Source organism: Pezoporus flaviventris, unplaced genomic scaffold, assembly GCF_033815535.1.
Source record: "Pezoporus flaviventris isolate CSIRO_AGI_PZ_B2104156 unplaced genomic scaffold, CSIRO_AGI_Pfla_v1 ptg000019l, whole genome shotgun sequence".
In the NCBI taxonomy this organism is placed as follows: Eukaryota; Metazoa; Chordata; class Aves; order Psittaciformes; family Psittacidae; genus Pezoporus; species Pezoporus flaviventris.
The window spans coordinates 706,295-727,667 of NW_026892567.1; the positions used below are offsets into that span (position 1 = coordinate 706,295).

At 51.3% G+C, this 21,373-nt stretch overlaps 1 protein-coding gene across 1 annotated transcript; it reads right to left on the reverse strand.

Moving 5' to 3' along the window:
* Positions 1 to 6,664: 6,664 nt before the first annotated feature.
* Positions 6,665 to 8,466, reverse strand: LOC133270204 (serine/threonine-protein kinase pim-1-like; the record flags this gene model as incomplete). The annotated part of the gene is given in 7 exon segments (XM_061455197.1): positions 6,665 to 6,701; positions 6,703 to 6,796; positions 7,037 to 7,213; positions 7,421 to 7,787; positions 8,050 to 8,100; positions 8,185 to 8,286; positions 8,386 to 8,466. Coding segments are annotated over 7 exon segments (909 nt in total), but the record flags the coding sequence as incomplete, so codon positions are not given.
* Between the last annotated feature and the right edge of the window lie 12,907 nt (positions 8,467 to 21,373).

The following is a 21,373-nucleotide window of genomic DNA, read 5'->3' on the forward strand; positions in this document are numbered from 1 at the left end:
GAATCTGATGCTACCCTGACCCCTCTTCCACCTTCAAAAGCAACTCTAAAAGCTTAAACAGTCAAATTCAAGCAAAAAGGCACCTCCGCTGCTGCCAAACAGATAGATAGCCTGTGCCTGAACTGGATTTACAAAACAGAAACATCACTGCATGTTAGCCACTTTAACAGATTCAAGTTTATTTTCAGAATATACATCTACCTTCAGCAAACTGCAAAGCACAAACAGAATAAAAAAGCTGACAGAGACAGCAGCCTATAAGTGATACAGACAACTGAAAGAACAAACTTTTTTTGGCACAAAGAGACTTGAGTAGTCTGCCTGTAGATGGAGATTCTGAGGAACAAGCCACAGCCAGGCATGATCTCAGGCTTATTTTCTTGTCAGTGTGGGAGGGAGAAGGAGGAATGAAGCACTTGGTCTGCGCTGTGTGGGGGGGGATAAGATGGTATTCAGAAGCTGGGATAATAATTTTAAATGAGGATCTGCAATGAGAAATCCCACCACAAAGAGCATGGGAAGAGGGCAAAAAGTTAACAATAACTGAGGAGCTGAGAAGCGACAAGAGCTTGGGTTGGAATGGAAGGAACAGTGGGTTGGTTTGTTTGCTTTGGGGTGTGTGTGTTTGGCTTTTTGGGGGGTAGAGGTGATGGTGTTCCTTTAAGTAGGTAGGGATTTTGTGGCTACTGTTCATATCCAACACGTGTGTGTATAATTTATTTACTTGTATTTTGCTGTATTTAGCAGCTTCTGGGTTTTACATGATACTTTGCTTGGGAAGGGATTGTATTTCATGATTAAAAGGGCACGTTACCTTAGATCTTCTGAAAAATGGCCAATGTTTTTTTTGCTACTACATGAGTAAAAATATTTTTCATAGAAAATGTATTCCTCTGACTTCCTGAGTGGTAATGTAATAAGGACAGGAAAGACAAAGAACTGTCGACAGAAGTCATTCGATGACATTTGAGATAAATTGGTAAAATTTAGACTGGGTTCATAATCAGGAGGATTTCAACACCTACAATTTACAGCAGCTTTTTAATTTTACTGAAAGCTAACTTAGTGCCATTCTGGCCTAGTTTTAGTTGTCAGTAAAGTCACTCTTTCCAGTTGCCTTCATATTTCTTCAGTAGCCTTTGATCTGTAAGGACCCGTCCCAGCAGCTGTGGCTGTCAGCTTCAATGTTTCTGGTGACTTTGCTGCTGCAGACTCTAAGGAGGAAAACACTGAAAACCTCTTGATAGCCTTCATGACATGATGTGATGTGGCTTGTTCTTCAGGTGGCACCATGTCTTGAATGCAGACATCTGCTGCCAGTGACTACACCCACTTGCATTGGATGGGAGTCACCAATAGCTCCACAGGTGCAGCCCCAAAGCAACCTCTGCATAAAGGGAATTGAGAAGAAATCTAACAAAAGAGCAATTTACCTCCTGGCATGCCTGTTTCTAACAGGTGACTTCATTAAAACAGTTTGATCCAGCTTGGGTTTCTCTGATTGCATTGTGAGAGCTTTAAGGGTCAGTAGGATTCAAACCAGCTTGAATAGAAATAAGCATTAAAGGTAAACCACGTAAGCTGAGGAAGGCATCTTGAAGGGCATGGGAGGTAGCAGTGTGAAAGACAGGAAAGTACACTTGTGTTCAGTAAGGAGATATTCTGTGATTCTATTGTCTATGGCCTTAGTGTTACTGAGCATTTGAAGTTTATTAAATAGGTCCTCATTACCCTGCTTCCCTCAGTTGATTGTGAGTTGAAAATGACTTGTCCCCAAGATCCATGGATTTGTGATGGGCAGGCACTATGGCCTATCTAAAACCTGAAGCCCACAGCACAGGCTTGAAGGATCTCTTCTATCTGCAGGGCTGAATAAACACAGCACGTTCTAAGATCAAGTCCTCTTCTTGTTAGTGCTGTTTACAGTTTGCAGATACCATGTGAAACGCATTCTTTCTCTATTTAAAAGGGCAAAGTAATTTGTCAGGCGTGTGGCACGTGAAATCTTCACCATAAACACTGTGTGACTTGTGCAAGCAAGCTGCCTGAAATACAGACGCTGAGGCTTCTTGCATCAATCACAGCAGGTTTAATCAAATCAAAGCACAGCACTCTTTTTCTCTGGAAAACTGAAGTCCTAGCCCTGTGTCCCTGCACCTCTTTCTGTTACACAGCTGATCTGTTCATTTGGGTTTAACAGCTCAGCAACAAGCTGGGTCTTTTGCTTCGCTCGAGATGAGGAAAAGAAATAATTCTGAAAATCTTCTTGCCCATTTTCCCCTGTTTTTTTTGGAAGCAGCACTTAAAGGCTGGCGATCAGATTCATTCTGAGCCGTGTTTGCACAGGAAGCCTTCTTGTGGAATAAATCTGAGTGCCTTGGAGTCCTTCCTACGATTCCATTTCTGTTTCATTCCATTTATGCTTACAAAGCATTAAGTCTGTTAAGGAAGGAGCATCTGCCTTTTACCCCCTCACCTCATCAGAATCCTCACTTCTGCAGAGTGCAAAGCTCTGTCTCTGCACACACAGAGGCGAGGATCTTGACTTCAGACTGATCCAAGAGGCAAACTAAACCAACCCATCCTTCTGGCTAGGCAAAAGGCACTGCAGTTTCCTAACCCAGCAAAGCAGCTGCAAATCTGGTGCCTGAGCAGTATGGCCTGAGTGGTGTCTTTCAGGTCACTTGGGGGGCAGTTGTGGGTCTGGGGGGTGACTGGCGAGGCAGTGTTGGTTCTGGGGACATCATTTAGTGGGCAGTTGTGGGTCTGGGGAGTCATTAGGAGGGCACTTTGGGGGTAGTTGTGGCTCGATGGAGGCAACTTGAAGGGCAGTTGTGGGTATGGGGGTTCACTTGGGGGGCAGTTGTGGGTCAGGGTGGTCACTTGTGGGGCAGTTGTGGGTACGGGGGCTCAGTTGGGGATCACTTGGAGGGCAGTTGTGGGTCTGTGCAGTCACAGGGGGGTCACTTGGGGGGCAGTTGTAGGAATGGGGAGTCACCAGGAGCCAGTTTTGGATCTGAGGGGTCACTTGGGGGCAGTTGGAGGGCAGTTGTGGTTTTGGGGAATCACTTGGGGATAACTTGGAGGGCAGTTGTGTGCTTCACTTGGGGGGCAGTTGTGGGTTTGGGGCGTGACTGGTGAGGCGGTGTTGGTTCTGGGGGCATCACTTGGTGGACAGCTGTTGGTCTGGGGAGTCATTAGGAGGGCACTTTGGGGGTACTTGTGGCTCGATGGTGGTAACTTGAAGGGCAGTTGTGGGTCCGAGGGTTCAGCTGGGGGTCACTTGTGGTGCCGTTGTGGGTCCAGGGGGCCACATGCTGGGTAGTTGTGGATCTGGTGTGTCAGGAGGGGTGTCAGTTGTGGGTCTGAGTGGTCACCTGGAGTGCAGTTGTGGGTCTGGGGGTCAGTGGAGGGCAGTTGTGGGTCTGGGGGATCACTTGGGGGGCCGTTTGGGGTCTAGGAATTTACTTGTGAGTCACTTGAGGGGCAGTTGTGGGTGTTGGGGATCACTTGGGGGGCACATGGGGCAGTTGTGGGTCTGGGAATTAATTTAGGGGTCACTTGAGGAACCACTGTGGGTCTGGGGCTCACTGGGGTGTCACTTGAGGGGCAGTTGTAGGTCAGGGAGATCACTTTGTGGGGAAGTTGTGGGTCTGGGGAGTCACTTGGGGGTCATTTGGGAGGCAGGTTTGGGTCTGGGGAATCACTGGGGGGTCATCTGGGAGGCACTTGTGGGTCCAGGGGGCCACTAGGGGGGCAATTGTAGGGCTGAGGGGATCATCTGGGGGCAGTTACGGCTCTGGGGGTCACTGGGTGAACACTTGGGGGGCAGAGGTAGGTATGCGGGCTCTCTTGGGGGGCAGTTGTGGGTCTGAGTGGTCACTTGGGGGGAGTTGGGGGCAGTTGTGGGTCTGGGAGGTCACTTGCGGGGCAGTTGTGGGGCTGAGTGGTCACTTGGGGGGCAGTTGTGGGGCTGTTGTTGGTCTGGGGGATGACTGGAGGGCAGTTGTGGGTCTGGGATTTCATGTGGGGGACACTTGGGGAACTGTTGTGTGCCTGGGGGTCACTAGGGGGTCGCCTGGGAGCAGTTTTGGGTGTAGGATGTTACTTGAGGGTCACCTGGGGGGCAGTTGTGGGTATGGGGAGTACCCACAGAGCATGAGGCTTGGTTTGGAGAAGCCTCACTGCTCGTCAATGAGGTTGCAGTAGCGGCAGTGTCTGTCTCAGGCATTGGAGTAGCCCCGTTGCTGTGGCTGGCACTGCAGCAGCTGCTGTGCTTGTTGCAGTGGCTGGAATAGCTGCAGTGTTTATCCCTATCGTTGCCATGTAGTAGCCACTGTCCCAGTCACAGGAATTACAGTAGCCGCAGGGCTTGTGGATGACAGTGAGAAGCCGCAGTGCTTGTGGCTCGCACTGGAGAAGCCTCACTGCTTGTTGATGTGGTTGGAATACCTGCAGTGCCCATCACTGGAGTTGTAGCAGCCACAGCATCTGTCTATGGCATTGGAGTAACCCATGTGCCTGCTGCCATGGTTGCAGTAGGCACAGTTCTTAGGGCTTGGATTGGAGGAGCCTCACTGCTTGTCGATCTCGTTGCAGGAGCAGCAGTGTTTGTCACTGGCGTTGGAGAAGGCACAGTGCTTCTGGGTAGGGTTGATCTAGGCACTGCGTATGTTGCAGGCCTTAGAGTAGCCCCATTGCATCTTCCTAGAGTCGGAATAGCTGCAGACCTGAAAACTGCTGGTGGAGCAACTGAAGTGCTTGTGGCTGGGGCTGGATTAGTCACAGTGCTTGTTGATGTGGCTGGAGTAGCCACAGTGCCTGTCCTTTGCATTCGAGTGGCTGATGTGTCTGTCACAGTACTTTGAGTACCCGCAGAGCATGAGGCTTGGTTTGGAGAAGCCTCACTGCTCATCAATGAGGTTGCAGTAGCAGCAGTGTCTGTCTCAGGCATTGGAGTAGCCCCGTTGCTGTGGCTGGCACTGCAGTAGCTGCTGTGCTTGTTGCAGTGGCTGGAATAGCTGCAGTGTTTATGCCTGTCGTTGCCATGTAGTAGCCTCTGTCCCAGTCACTGGGGCTGCAGTAGCCGCAGGGCTTGTGGCTCGCACTGGAGAAGCCTCACTGCTTGTTGATGTGGTTGGAATACCTGCAGTGCCCATCACTGGAGTTGTAGCAGCCACAGCAACTGTCCCTGGCATTGGAGTAGCCCATGTGCCTGCTGCCATGGTTGCAGTAGGCACAGTTCTTAGGGCTTGGATTGGAGAAGCCTCACTGCTTGTTGATGGGGCTGCAGGAGCAGCAGTGTGTGTCACTGGCGTTGGAGAGGCTGCAGTGGTTGTGGCTTGCACTGGAGTAGCTGCAGTGTTTGTGGCTGGGGTTGACGTAGCCACTGTATACATGGCAGGCCTTAGAGTAGCGCCATTGCTCCTTCCCAGAGATAGAGTAGCTGCAGAGCTTAAAACTGGTGGTGGAGTAACTGCAGTCCTTGTGCCTGGGGCTGGATTAACTGCAGGGCATGGTGAATTGGGTCCCACCTGCCACAGTGCCTGTCCTCGGCGTTTGAGTGGCCGATGTGTCTGTCGCTGTACTTGTAGCACCTGCAGTGCTTGTGGCTTGGGTTTGAGAAGCCTCACTGCTTGTCACTGAGTCTGGAGTAGCCACACTTCTTTTTTTGCCCTGGTTGGAATAGCAGCAGTGCATGTTGCTGGAGTTGTAGCTATAGTGACAGTCCTTGCCATTGGAGTAGCCACGGTGCCTGTTGCCATTGTTGGTGTCACCGCAGTGGTTGTGGCTGGTGCTGGAGTAGCTGCAGTGCTCGTGGCTGGTGTTGGAGTAGCTGCATTGTCTGTTGCTTTGCTGTTAGGTCTTGTCTCTCCTCACTGCAGAGCATGAGAGACTGAATCAGCATTGCTCAGGGTAAGTGTTAATCAGAAACCACTATACAATCGGTGTGTTACCAGCGTTATCCTCAGACTAAAGCCCAACCTCACCACTGCCTGTAGAGAGCTTAACAGCAGAATGGCTAAGTAACAGAGGTCATGATATTGTGCAGCTGGTGGAAAGATAGGCCTCAGGGCTGCGCCTCAAGGCCGCAGTGATCTTGTGGTTAATGCTTATTCTGAGTTGCTCAAGAAACAGGATGTACATCTTGCTGAGATAAGCGCAACGGTAATGCTTGAGCAAGCTGGGACATGTCGAAACAAGTTGAAACAAGAAGTGGTTACAGTTACTTAGAGACCCCTGCGTCAATACAGACTAACCAATGATTTTGCTGTATCCTGGCAGACAATGTACCTAACACCGCGGGCTATAAAAATGAGTGTATCTTGCTAAATAAACGAGACTTGCTGACCATGATAGCATGAGGCTTGTCTCCCGCGACTCCCGGGGTCACCAACAACTGCCCCAGCTACAAGGAGGAGATATAACTCTTATGAGGTGTCCCTCTGACACCTATTGCTCTCCAAAGAACCCAGAAACCAATCCCCACAAGCCCCCCAATAACTGCAAAAGTCCCCCCAAAACACCCAACCTCACCAAACTCCCAAATCCCCCAAACCCCCAAAACCACCCGCTCTCCGCAAAACCCAACCTGCCAAAAACACCAAACCCCACGCTCCCCCCAAGAGGCACCCCCAGCTCACTTGCCCAGCTGCTGGCTCAGGCTGTGAGGGTGGAGGGCGGCTGTCTCCTGGGGCAGTGGATGTTTGCAGCCAAGGGTGGTTGAACACATCGTCCAGGGATGGCCTGTCGCGAGCTCTCATGGACAAGCACCACCTGATGAGGTGCTGGCATTCTGGGGAGAATCCGGGAACTGCCGCTCAGTTGCAGGAGGCTCCTGCCTACCTTGTGCCACCGTCCGCAGCGCCCAGGCCTGGGTGCGCTCAGAGCTGCACCCAGACCTCCTGCTCCATGACTCGGTTTGGAGGAGAGCAGGATGGCAGGACATGGGCCACCTCCTCCAGCTGACCAAGGGAGATCAGCTGCCACCCCTAAACCCAGACCTTCCCCTGCTGCTGCGAAGCCAGGTACCTACCGACAGAGATCTGGCGCTGGAAGAAGAGCTGCCCGCTGACGATGTCCTCGCAGCACCGGAAGGGGAGGACCCCGCACACCATCTCATACAGCAGCACGCCCAGGGACCAGATCGCCGCCGGACGGCCGTGGTAGCAGCGCCAGCGGAACCACTCCGGCGGGTAGTACAAAGGTGTTCCTACAACAGGATACGGGCGCACCTCATTAGGCAGATGCCGCCTGCTCCTGGATTCTCGCCCGCGGATCCCAAGGGATGCAGGGGCTGCACCGGTGGCGCCACGGACGTGGGGACGCACACTCGGTGTGACCCGCCACCTCGTCATCAGCACGTGACTCTTGTTCACAAACTGCCCGGTACGGGAAGCACCCTGGGCTGTGGGCTCACCGCTAAATTTGGTGTAGACCGTGTCCCTGAGGAGGGTGCTGCAACCAAAGTCAATAAGCTTGACCTCTCTGGTGGCCAAGTTGATGATGATGTTCTGGGGCTTGATATCCCTGTGCAGGACACCGCGGCTGTGGCAGTGCCGCACAGCCACCAGCACCTGGAGGAAAATGCCCCGCGCCAGATCCTCGGGCAGGAACCTCCATTTTTTGATGAAGTCGGAGAGGTCCTGCGATGGCTCCGGACGCTCCAGAACCAGCACAAAGGAGTGGGGCAGCTCAAACCAATGGAGGAGCTGGATGATGGCACTGCAGCCGGAGCGCACCTTCCTCAACATGGCTATCTCCAAGGGAATGCGAGTGCCGCTGGGCTGCAGGGGGACCACGGCACCGTCAGCAGGGCCGATGCTGGCCCGGGGCTCCTGTGCCTCCCTGCCTGGGATGCTCTGATGCCCTCCTGCAGGTGCCCCCCGCAATCCCCAGGGATGCTCTGGTGCACCCCTACCCGGCCCGTGTCCCCTGGTGACTCCACACCCACTCCCCTCTCCCTGTCCCACTTTCCCCCCCGCCGGCCCCACCGGCTCACCCCCACCCGCTCTGCCCCGCACTGTCCCGGTGGCCCCGCGCACTCACCCGCTCGCCCCACGAGGAGATGCGCTCCCGAGCCACTTGTTTGATCGCCACCTGCGAGCCAAGGGCAGCGCTGGGCTGAGCTGAGCTGAGCCGAGCCCCGCCGCCTCCCCGGCCCGCCGCCGAGCCCGCCCTTACCGGGCTGTTGTCACACAGGCGGAGCCCCGAGTACACGGACGCGAAGCCGCCTCTCCCCAGCAGCGGTCCCACGCGGTAAAGCCGCTCGAAGCTCTCCTTGTCGTGCCCCGTGCGACAGACGCGGCCGCTGTCGCTGCGCGCGGGGTCCCCGCCGGCCCCCACCGGGCGCTCCGGGCCGAGCGGAGCCGCATCATTCCCGGCCTTTCCCGGCCGAGGCTCCGCGGCGCGCCGCTCCCCGCCGGTCCCGGAGCGCAGATAGGCCGACGGGTCAATGCGGGTCAGGAGGAGCACGGGCACCTTGCCCGACCGCGCTGCCGGTGACGGCACCCCCGCAGCAGCACCGCGCTCCGGGGTCTCGGGGGTCGCGGCTGCCGGGAGGCTGCGGGGCGGGGAGGGAGCGGGCGCTCCGCCGCCGGTCCGCGCTCCGCCGCCGGTCCGCGCTCCGCCGCCGGTCCGCGCTCCGCCGCCGGTCCGCGCTCCGCCGCCGGTCCGCGCTCCGCCGCCGGTCCGCGCTCCGCCGCCGGTCCGCGCTCCGCCGCCGGTCCGCGCTCCGCCGCCGGTCCGCGCTCCGCCGGGCACCTGTGGATGGTGGCGGCCCCCGGCCGGCCCCAGGCGGGGCGGGGCCTGGGGGCGGGCCGGGGAGCGCCAGGGGCCGGCGCTGCCTCGCCAGACCCAGACCCAGCGGCGGCGGCTCGCCCAGCGCCGCCACTGCCAGTACCGGGAGAGGGGAGCGGTGCCGCGAGCCCCTGCGGGGGGACGCTGGGGGGACGGGGGAGGCACCATCGCGGGGAGCGGCGGAGGGCGGGCTCCGGACCGCCGAGAGCTGCCGCCGCCGCCTCACCTGGTGCTGCTGCCGCTGCTGCCGCTCCTGCCCAAGCCGCTGCCGCTCAGAAGCCGCTGCCGAAGTCGCTGCTGCTCAAAAGCCGCTCAGAAGCCGCTCAGAAGCCGCTGCTGCCGCCGCCGCCGCAGCCTCGCTGTCAACGGCTCTGTCCACGCGCGGCCCGGGCGCCCGCTGCCACCGGGCGGAGCGGCCGGCGGGGGGGGTCTCGCGGCCGCGGGAGCCCGGGGAACGGCGGAGCGGGCCCTGCCCAGCCCCGCGGCCGGGCTCGTGCGCCCCCCGCCCGGCAGCAGCATCCCCGCGGCCGAGCCTTTGGAAACTGAACCTGAGCCTTGGGACCCTGCGAACGAGGCTTTAGAACTGAAACCGGAGGCTTTGGGAAGTCACAAGGAGGCTGCGATTTACTGCTTATTTTATCCCCTTTTTCCTTTCCACAGAGGTGGATTGAGGTGAGATTGTGATGAACACATAAATGTATTGGCTTTCTCAAATCATAGGTGTGCTCACGTGCAGGATATAACTGTACGAGTTTCCAGTAACAGAAACAAAACACGCTAAAGATACCAGACCAGACAACAAGTTAAAAAGGTTCAGATCTCTTGATCTAAATGGAGTCACATAGCAAAAGAATTTGTAAAGGTAAGAGAAGGTGGGGGGTGAAGCTTGGTATAAGGAAAGCTGGTGCCTGGAAAACATAAAGTACTGTTTAGCTTAACTTAGGCTGTAGAAAGAGAACAATGTTTATGTTGTAAGTCCGTGGGATGTTGTGGCCCCACTTAAACATGAGTTAATTGTTTCACGCTAGTCTTCTAAAGTAGTTTTAAAGAGCAATGTTTGTGTTGTAAGTCTGTGGTGAGATAAGGGGCTTTAGTGGCCCCACTAAACATGAATGAGTTATTTCACACCATCCTTATCAGTTAGTTTGGAGACAGAGCCTCCCAAGGCTCTGCTAGCTTGGGATACTCCTTGTCTGCCCATCCTGCAACAAATTTTGCAGGAAGGTCACACTGTTTTAAATCCTTGCTAGTTATCAGAATAATTACAGATATAGCTGGTTGTGTGGTTGCTGGGGGGTCCAGCTGTGCCAGAGGTGAAAAGTACACCGTGAGGAAGACTGCTTACTTCATCTTGAAGACCCCTGCTCACAAGAGGAAGACTGTTTACTTCATCCTCAAGCTCCCTGCTCACAATCACCACAGAGCAGTGCACAGGCGCCAAGAGGAGGAGACTTGTGAGAATAAATTCTTGAAGCTCGTTATAATATCCCCCGCCTATATGCGGGAATTATGAATATGCATGTAACTAATGTAACACTGAAAGTATATAAACCTGTACCAAATGCTAATCCCTTGCGCCTCTGGCTGCGGTCCCTCACTAAACCCTCGTTACCTCGTTTAGAGGAGTGAGTTCGTATTTCACAAGCTCTCAGGAAGCTCTTCCCTGTGAGGGTGCTGAGGCGCTGGCGCAAGGTGCCCAGAGGAGCTGTGGCTGCCCCATCCCTGGCAGCGTTGGAGGCCGGGTTGGACACAGGGGCTCGGAGCAAGCTGCTCCTTCCATGTGGAAGGTGTCCCTGCCCGTGGCAGGGCTTGGAGCTGGAGGAGCTTTAAGGTCCCTTCACCCCAGCCCATCCGGTGCCTCTGGGATCCCATGGGGGGCGGCTCCTCCTTGAGGAAAGGCCCCGCCCCTCACGGGGGTCCCGCTGCCCCCCCTTCCCCGCCCACTGCCCCGTGCGCATGTGCCGGAGGCCGGACTACAGGTCCCAGCGTGCCCTGCGCGGGGGAGCCGTGCGCTGATTGGCTGCGTCGGAGGCGGGCCCAGGGCGTGAGGCGGAGCTGCAGCCGGCAATGGCGGCGGCCGAGCGGGAGGAGGTGAGGGTGAGCGGGCGCGGCGCGGGTCTGGGGGGCGCTGCAGAGCCCGGGGAGCGGGGCTGGGGGTCTGCGGCCCCCCGAGGCTCTGGGCAGTGGGGCCGGGCGCTGCGGGGGAATGCGGGGGGCGGGTGCGAGCGCTGGGCAGTGGGGCTGCGAGATGGCTGGGAGTGTGGGGTGCTGCGAAGCCGGGGCATGGGGGGCTGGGAGCTGTGGGGGTCCCGCAGCTTTCCGGCCCTGGGGATGGAGCGGGGCTGTTGTGGAGGTCCCTGGGGGCTGTTTCTTCCCGGGGTGGAGGTGCTGCTGGGGCAGCCGATCCCCGGCACCCGGGGGGGGGTGTGCAGAGGTGTCGGTGACTCTGAGCCGGGTTTTGGCTCCTGGAGCGGGATGGGGAGCAGGAAGGGAAGGATGAAAAACCCGAGGGTGGAGATAAGAACAGTTTAATAACCGAAGCACAATGTACTAGTGCTGGTAATAGTGATAATAATGATAAGGGACATAACAAGAAGAGAGAAAAAAGCCACCCCAATAAACACAAGTGATGCCCAATACAATTGCTCAGCACCTGCTGAGTGATACCCAGCCCGACCCAAGCAGTGATCCTTCCCTTCCAGATATCTCCTCCCCGGTTTATGTACAACTAAAACGTCAGTGTGTTGTCAGCACTGCTCTCGGAATAAAGCCAAAACACAGCAGAGCACCAGGTGCTAGAAAGCAAAGGAGCACTGTCCCAGCCACAACCAGGACAGTATCCACCCCTTAGTCCATACCATTTATGTCATGCCAGGCCTCACACTTCCCACTGTCATGACTTGGGGCTCCATCTGCCATAGCAGTGTCTCCAGGCAGGAAAGATGGATGGTGTGGGGTGTTGGGTTGTTGGATGCTGAAGTCAGTTCCGATTCCATCACTGTGACACTTGTCCAGTTTGATCAAAGTCCATTCTTCATTAATGGTGATCAAGGGAGTCAGGTTCAGATCCTCAGACCCATGGCGGTGGGGACAGGGGCCACGAGGTGTCCCGCGCAGTGATGGGTGTTCAGCCGCCATGGAAGCGATCACGGAATTCAGTATTACACAGCATCATAAAGTTCAGTTCACTGGCTCTTTTCACTCCAAATCAGATCTCCTTCAGGTACACATCGGACTTCCCCACCCTCCCGCAATACCCACCAAAAGCCCCCAGCTCTTTGAGCAAAAGCAGTCCCCAGAATCGGCAATAGCACAGACTGGTTGCCCCATGTCGTGGTTTAAACCCAGTCAGGTAACTCGTTCGCTCACTTCCCCCCCTTTCTTGCCCTCCCCCTGCTCCCGGAGGGACGGAGAGGAGAATCGAAAAGAATGCAACTCCCACGGGTTGAGATAAGAACAGTTTAGTAACTAAGGTATAACACAGATCACTACTGCTACCACCAGTGATAATAATGATAAAGGAAATAACAAGGGAGAGAATACAACACCTCAGCACCAGCTGACCGATAACTCGCCCCCCAAGCCCGACCAAGCTCCGACCGATACCTCCTCCAACCCTGCAGTCTCCCAGCCCTTCCGGCTAACTCCCAGTTACATCCTGGGCATGACGTGCTGTGGTATGGAATAGCTCTTTGGTCAGTTTGGGTCAGGTGTCCTGTCTCTGCTTCCTCCCAGCTTCCCCTCCTCCCTGGCAGAGCATGAGGCTCACAAAGTCCTTGGCCAAACCAAAACATCTCTATCAGCTCTGTTCCCGAGCCGAAAGTCAAAACACTGCACTGCACCAGCTACCAAGGAGGAGAAACATGACTGCTACTGCTGAACCCAGGACACCCCAGCACATCCTTTATGTGCACCCCAGGAACTTCATCCCCCTCTATGGTATGTAAAATCTGTAATTGGGCTGGGTCAGCCCTGTTGGCAGATCCTCTGGTGTTGAGCAAGCAGGTGGCCTTTGCTAAGTGTATCCCAGTGTTTGAAAGTCCCACCACCCACTGCTCTCAGTGTGGTTTTCAGCAGCCCATTGTACCATTTCCATTTCAAGTTTCAGTGTGTTGAGAAGGGCCAGAACCTTTATTTGCCCTGCTGCTGATTTCCCCTGGTCATCGAGCTGAAGGCTTTAGATGTGGGAGCAGTTGATCTAGGGCTTGTTCATGTAATTTTATGCCATCTAAAAACTAAACGGAGTTTCTCTCATTAAAGCTCTACAAATGCCCTTTCAATCCTAGTGCTTTTAATGTATGAGATAGCTGTGGATGGCCCGGTACACAGGCTACGCGTACAGCACCCTGCAGTACAAAATATGTATGACCTTCCTGGTCCCTGCGTGCAGCTGAAAATGAGTGTGGTGTCACAGGAGGTTATTTGAGGATGAACTGGAAATGTTCCAGGACTTGTTTCTGGGGAAGTCTCTGGTTCCCAGGTTGTCCTGGTGCTCTGTGGACAGGCTCCTGGCCAAGTGTTGTCTGTGCAGGTGTCCGGGAGGCTCCGTGCTTCGTCACGGAGTCGCGTCCTGCACTGAGGTGACTCTTAGTTACTGCCGTAGCTCAAGCACAGCCCCTCGCCAACGGCTGCAGTCGCTGTGAGTGCTGGTTTTTGTAAACACGTTTTTTTTGCAAGGGATTATCTCTTCTGTGAAACGTTTGCATGGGATTTCTGTAGTTAAAAAAATACACAACTGCTTTGTTTTCCCCCTCTGCTTGCCTGCGGTGAGTAGGAAGGAGAAGGAGAATGTCTGGCAGAGACGGGTAAAGAAGAGACAGGGGAAGAAACGAGCCCAGAGAAGCAGTGCGGAAGATGCCAGTGAAGAGCAGGGAGAAGAGAAGCAGCAGCCTCCAGCAGGTCAGGCGAGAAAGTGCCCCTCCCAGAGCAGCGTCCCAGAAAAAGGAAGGCGGCGAGAAGTTGGAGTCTCAGGTGAGCCTCCTGCTGAGGGAATGGGTCGTGGGTTTTGGTGTCTGAGAAGTTGAAGGGTGAGAAGCAGTCTCTAGGTTCAGGCAGGCCTCGGTCAGACACAGCAGTGAAGCAGCCATTTATTTAACGTTTGTGCACAAACGGGTGTCCTGGCAAGCAGGCACACACAGCAAAGGCAGAACTTTGATTTGTATTTCCTTTCCCATCCTCAAGTTCCCTCCCTTGTTACCCCATTGGTTGGGGACTCCAAGGTTTACAGCCTCTCCGACTGTACAATCTACGTGCTAACTGTCCCGCCTCTGGTTACACCTCCCCTTACTCAGTTTCGTGCACCCCTTCCTCTTACTTCTTTCTTTCTCTCCTTTTAGGGTTTGATTTCATAACTCTCTGGCAGGCACATGGTACCCCAACTTACTGCTTAACTACAGCAGCGGTTTGCACTGTCTTAGCTTCATAGGCTGTACAAAGATAGAGTTCTTTTGCACCACAGAGTGTGTCTGTTGCCCACAGATGCCGTTGTCTTTAAGCACAGAGTGTGCCTGTTTAAGTCACGGTATTTCAAACCCTATGTTTCGTTCCCTGAGTAACTTAGCCCCAGCCCCAATATTGCAAAGTCTTAGTATTACAAAACCTTAATATTGCAAAGCCTCATCCCAGATGTGCAAACCCAACAGTGTTTCTCTCTCATGCGTGATTTTTCCCCGTAGGGAGCCTGCCATTTTCTTTTCACAGAATCATAGAATGGTTTGGGTTGGAAAGGACCTTAAGATCATCCACTTCCAATTCCCCTGCCGCAGGCTGGGACACCACACGCTAGACCGTGTCGTCCAAGACTCCGTCCAGCCTGGCCTTAAACACTGCCAGGGATGGAGCATCCACAGCCTCTCTGGGCAACCTGTTCCAGGGCCTCCCCACCCTCACAGTAAATGCAGTTGTTTTCATCATTCAGAGAATCTTTTTGGTAAAGGATCAGCGCAGCTTACAGATGGCATCGCTAATGGCACAGCTTCTAAGTACCCAAGTTTGGATCATTAATTCTTTCATCCACCTTGGAGCAAGAGTAGTCCTAAAGCATTGCTGCCTGGTTCTTAGTTGTTCTCACCATGCACCAAGTAACAGAAAAGACCCGAAGGAGAAGCTCTTGGGGTTTTATTTCTGGTGTTTAGGCAGTGGCAGTAGAGAGGAGACTGAGAGGTCTGGGAGCAGGCAGCTGTAAGCACACCTTCCTGGGATACCTGCCGAGCGGCTTGCTTTGCTTATCTCTGTTTCCCAGTGGTTTTAAATCCTGAATTGTGAGAGTTAAGTGGAATTACTTGAAGCAGTTCTGCAGACCTGGTTTTAAGAGTCCTCACAAGGTCTGTGTGTATCAGGAGGAGATGGAATACATTTTGTTTCTTTAAGCAATGCGTAATAAGCATGATTTTACTGAGCTCCAGCAAAGCTTTGAATTATTCTGATCTCACCGTATAAGGAGTTGTCCCATGCATACGCTTTGGCAGTGATTTGGTCAGGGATGAAGGTCTTGTATGCACATCCCATCCCTAACTCTTTCAGTGATTACTGTTTCCTTAAAGAGTATCTGCAGCTACCCATGTGGTTGCGGTACTGTGAGAAGTATCCTTTAGTACTTAAGTACCCCGCAGCAGTGGAGCAGAGTGTCTCAAAGCAGTTCTTAAGGCTCCTGTTGTGTAGAGCTCCTCAGTAATTTAGCTAGGCAAAGAAGTCTGTCTTTCGTGGAACTGATTTTGGACTCAAATGTACTGTGTGATTTCTCCCATCTCTAAACCTAAAGGAAGGTGCAGAACCAGTAGATAAAGGTGACGTACAGCTGTGTAGGAGGACTGACCTACTCTTCCCTTTGGAATGAAACCAAGGATTTGGTGCAGCAAAGAGCAGGGCAACATAAATGAGTATGTGAACGTCTGTCCTTATCTCTCTCTTTTATAAACTCCTCCTCTCTCTGTCTTACCCATAGTTTCTGTCTTTTTTTCCATTGCTTTCCATTCCTGCTTTCTTTTGGTATTTTGAATAGTTCTTAAGAGATGCTTCCTGGACTTCTCCATGAAGAGTGGTGTGCTAGCTGTGGCAAATCAGACTACCTTCAAAGATGGAAGAGGGAAAACAAGAAACGTAACTGACCTCAGGGGAACTACAAAGTAGGTTTTACCTTTCTTAAGTGCTTGTGTGTTGGATTCTGAGACTGTGAAATAATTTAGGAATTGAAAAACAAAGATCAGAATCTGTTGTATCAAATGGCTGAGGGTACCCAGACGAGACTTCCTGGTAGATGGTTTCTGTGCCTGAGCACTTGCAAAGTTCCAGTAGGGAAACCCAGCACTGTGGTATGCAGAAATGAGCAAGGAGCCAAAAGCTTTAGTGTTCCTCAGAGTGACTGTCAGTTTTGAAAACATTCCACTTGGTTTTCCTAGCCAAAATTAATAGCAAGGAAAGTTAAAGGAGGTTCAAATTGAAGTCTTCATGCAGCAGGACTCGGGCCAGCCAGTGATGGCCTCAGCTCTTCCTTCCTACAGCAGCCTTCCTAGTACTGTGGATTGTCCTAGTACTTTTGCATCTCACCTCATCAGCACGCTCCTGTTTTTAGCACACGTCTGAAGGTCAAAAGGCAACGTCCTGGGCTCTGATGCCAGACAGCACCTCCCTTGCAGATGGACAGCAAGCATCTCCAGTGCTGGGTAGCAACCTGCTACTCTCCATCCTCAGGCAGTCTGGAGCACAGGGGTACCTTTTCTTACCTCTGGATCTGAGGCTGCCACATTCTAGCACCTTCCCAGCAGTGCTAGCACCCGCACCTTAGGAAGTTTCCTTCTTCTGGCATCTACAACTACATTGTTTGTTCTTTGACAAGATGATTCTTCATTTCTTCTTAGGAAACGTTAATATGGGCAAGCACTTTGCAGGCTAGGAAAACAACTCCAAGAAGTCCTCCTTTTGCTTCACTGAGCAGTTTTCTGCTTCTCTGCTATTAGCAGTCTTGTCTTTTCTCAGCAGCATCAGTAATATCCTGGATGCAAGATCAATTAGAGTAAAAAGTTTTGAAGACTATGCTATTTCTTGGTACTGGATTTTAATGTAAGATTCTAATGGATAATTTTATGTTTTTTCCAAACTCACTATGGAATGTGTAGGGAATTGAAGAATTGATCACATACGTGTTTGTTACCAAACCTACTTTTAAGCTTTGCCGTAAAGTTGTTATGGTTCTGTATGTGAGGTAAGGATAGCCCAGCATACATGCATACAGTATGGTCTGGAGTAGCTTTTTAATATCTTACCAGGCAGAAAGCCAAGAGGTGCTGCTGTCTTCTGCTGCAGGACCCATCTGCCTGGTAATTCCAAACCTAAAAATTCTTGATTAAGAGACTTTCAAACCAATTGCAGTTGCTAAATGTCATGAATATCTATATAAAACACATCCCAATTTCCAAATTGATACTAGCAATATGTAGTTAAATTCATTGTAATACACAAATCCAGTGCAGCAGGAAAAGCAACTCAAAGAACAAAAACTACTGAACAGAGTTAGCTTTATCTTGCAATTATTACTCAATAACGAGCAATTAGTAAAAATGCAGCACCAAAACAAAAGAAGTAGCTATTTTGCTGCAGCAGATCTGTGAGTATATATGCCTAAATGGCCATTCTCTCTCGATCTGTTACTGAAATCAGACTTACAGTGAAGATTCTCTCAAAGGAGATGCTGCTCGACAGATGGGCTGGAGAGAGACTTGACCATTTTCTGAACAGACTTTCTCCATACTGAAGCCAGTTTCCCCATTTCAAATAGGATGCTTTTATAAGGGATTGTTGTTACTTTTAAAGTATTTGGGTAGAATTTTCCTCACACTTTTCACCAAATGACAGCATGCATCCAGTGATTTCTGGGCAAACATATGAAAGTGCCAGAGTTTGGGTGATGAGAGTGAAGGCCTGATGGTGAAAGGAGGTGGGATTAAAAATCTAATATGGAATTGCTCTGTTCTTTTTATCCTACTCCCAAAGAACTGCTGCTTTCAAGGCTCAGTTTAAGGGAAGCACTCTATTAATGACAGTTGTTACCATGTATTCATTCAGTTTTGGTGTTACTAGAGCAAATCTGAAGCTCACCGTAGATAAAGGTATCTTACTGCCTTGAAGAAGAGAGTCAGGAACTCCAAAATGACAGTGCTTTTTTGAGGAATACATTCTGAATTTCAAACAAGCCATTCAGAAAGGGAACACGCATCATGCTGGGAAGCCTCTAAGGGGCTAGGACTTAAGCCCAGTTTACAAAGGTTTAACTAAATAAACTGATGTTCTTTTTCTTGTCCCTCTGCCTGTCTGGCTTAGTTTGCCCGAAACATCCGGTTTTGATTGTTTGTGGTCAGGCTGACCCGTTTGTTATCTTTAGTCACTGGCTAAATAAATTGGGAACGTTCAGAAGAGAAGTTCCTGACCACAGGGAAGAAAAGGGTTTCATTTCTTTTGTGGCTGTTCTAACACAAAATTCTGATGTAACACCTCAAAGTTCTAGAGAAATGAAATGTTCTGTGAAGCGTCTAAGCTGGATCTTTGTTGGATGGAACCATTGTTCACACTGCTTTATTTGCATTGCTTTAGAAGAAACCCGCTGAGTAAAGGCCTTTTGCAGTCATTCTTTCCTTTCTGACTTGCTTTCTGGGAGTGAAATGAAAGCAAATGTTTCCTTAGCACAGACTTGATAAAGACACTGGAGATGTCCATCCTAGGGGTCCCACTGATGGCTCTGAAAAGGTTCTTTTTATGCATCACTATGCCCTGATCATTTTCTTCTCCGATGGGTAGAAAGGATCACTGGTTTTCCTCCTAAAATGAATTCTTTTTTTTCCTAGGAAAGCTCCTCAAATGTTACTTTCCTAATATTGTTTCTGTGCAAGCAGGGATTTTAAATGGAGGACATAAACCAGTAACCTCCCCACACCCAGGTATTTCTCCCATTTAAGTTTGTGTGCTGTAGACTAGGCCATGGCCTGGAAAAGGCAGTGAGTTGGTCAGCCAGTGTAAATGACCAAACCAGACGTGTGCTGGTCCCATTCAGACACCCTGAGAACTCGGTGTACGCAGACAATTCTGGCTGTGTCCAGATCTTCATATATAATCTGTCTGTTTCTAACAGCAGAGAGCCATGAGGAAATATTTCATAAGGAAGATTTTGAAATACATTTTTGCAAACCGTTCTCCTACACGAGACGAAGGGACCCTCATTTGGAGTAAGAGGCGTGCAAGAAAGATGCTCACACTTGTTCTCCCTGGGTTTCTGTTTCTTGTCTTTCTAGTGGGCTGTTCGTTGCAATGATTGTGAGCCTGCTCTTCCTTGTGTCATTGAGGTTCACAGCTGGGATTCTCTTCTGGATTTTCATCTTTGGCGTGACTGGAATTATAGGTTATGGTAGGTGTAATCCTCCAGGCTCTGAGGCTGTTTTTCCTTATTGCTTGATTTTGGGCAAGGAAAGCAAGTGATTACATCAGTTAAATGCTGTAGTTGGGAGAACTAGTGCCTAGGTTTAGACTCAATTAAATGAGAAGGGCCTAAATGGCAGCAAAGTTTAGTAAGAATCCAGCTGTGCTGATACTTAGCCCCAGATGTAGTAACCCGAACTATTTACCCCCAGTGTACTTAGTCCACTTTGACTTGTACTGATCTTTCTTATCTGTAGATGTGATGTTATAGCTGGCTAGTCTCGCAGTAACGCGTGTTTAGTTTTGCTTCCCCGACATGCTGAGGACAAAATGCTTCACTTGTCAAAGATTTAAATAACCCCAGCCTTGTCTTTGCACTCTTCAAAAACGCTCATTTGATATTGATTGATTTTTAACAGGCATCTGGCATTGTCGCTGGGAGTACGACCATCTTAAAGGAATACCTGGATCTGAGCTCACTGTTTCTGGTGCTGGATTCCAGCCAGACTTGAGAGTGCACCTGCAGCTGAGGCAAACATGGTTAGCATTTAGTAAGTGCCCTTTAAACTTGGTATCCGTTAAGGGATGTTCAGAAGATTCAGTCGCTGTCTTGCTACAGTTTCTGCCTTGTTAAATCTCCTCCTCTGCATATGTTGCTCATAGAAGTAATCAGAATTCACTTTCTTTGTATAGTACAAAAATCTACCTTTTCTGCAAAGCGACTAGCGTATGTGTAAGGGGCCAGAATGCAGTCGCACTAGTGATGAGAGTGAAAAAGGCTTGTGTTCCTAGCATTCTACTTCCCGTGTGTTCAGTCTTCACAATGGGGAAGCAGAAGGCAAGAACTAAGTCCCGATGAAGATAAGGAGGGGCATTTTTGTCTCTCAGTCTGTTTATGCCCCCTCCTGAAGGGCCCCAGAAATGAGACGAATAACTGTGCATCTTTTGTAGACCTGTTTACATTCAGGTCACTGCATTTTCTTGGAGGTTGTCCTGAGGCTGTGTAATGAACCATCACAAATGTCATCACTTCTGGTTTTCAGAAGTGCTTCACTGCTTCCTCTTACAAGGGCAGTGTATTTAAAACAATCCTAATGGAACAAGACAAGGAGGGGCACAAGAGAGAACAAATATCTGTCAAATACTATTTGTGCTGCTGTTACTACTCTATTGGCAGGCCTGCAGGCACTAACTGATGATGAATGGCACATAGCCTAAAGCACTGCTTCTCCCTATTGGTAGCTAAATGAATGGAGCAGTAGTTTACTCCTTTAGTCTGCTTTCTCTGCTTTGTGTCTTCAAGTAACTGTGTTGGATCATTGAGCTCAGGAGCATCTTTGCATATTGTTGAGGCAGAGCTTTTTAGCATGCTGGCCCTAGAGAATATTAGGATTTTCTTACATCTTTCCGTGTAACTCCCCTGCCTGATTCTTAGCAGCCACTGTACAGTTTATCCAGAGGTCAGTGTCACTTTCAGATGAGTGAATTGAGGTACTACTAATGGGGACAAGCTACGTTAACTTAAGAGATCTGAACTGGCCTGAGACCAACTGCAAAGCAGCCTGCCTATGTATTCCTTCATGGAGAACCATATCAAAAATAGGTGCTGAAATGTGTGTAACAAAACCTTTGTTCTGAAGAAAGTCTGTGGCTCTGAGCACCCCAGGGGTCACTTGCCACGTGCAGTTCTGATGGCTAGGGGTACTGCTATTAGTACTGGGGATTGCAACTGAACATCATCTCTGACTATCTGGGTCTGGATTCTGAGGCTGTGTCAAAGCTGTGGGACCTGAAGCCAATTCCCCTGTCCCTGTGCAAACCTCCAGACTCCACGGCTGAGGGATACCTTCCCTTTGTCCTCCTCTCCCTCCACAGAACTCTTGGTTTCAGCTGGAGGAGACAGGGCCTGCTGTGTGTAACCATCCACCACTGCTGGGCTGGTTTAATTGTTGTCTAACCCTCTGAGGCACCCAGAATTAAGGGATGTGTCTCAGGGTGAGAGGAGGTGTGCTTCAGGCATTTAAGACTCTGCCTTCTCGAGGTGGAGTCCAGAGAATTCTTTTGCTTCCTATTGCAGCAGTAGGATTTGAAGTGACACAAATAGAAATCAGAGAGAAGCCAACTCTTTAAACAAGATCTGGGTTATGAATCAAACACTGCTCACAACTAA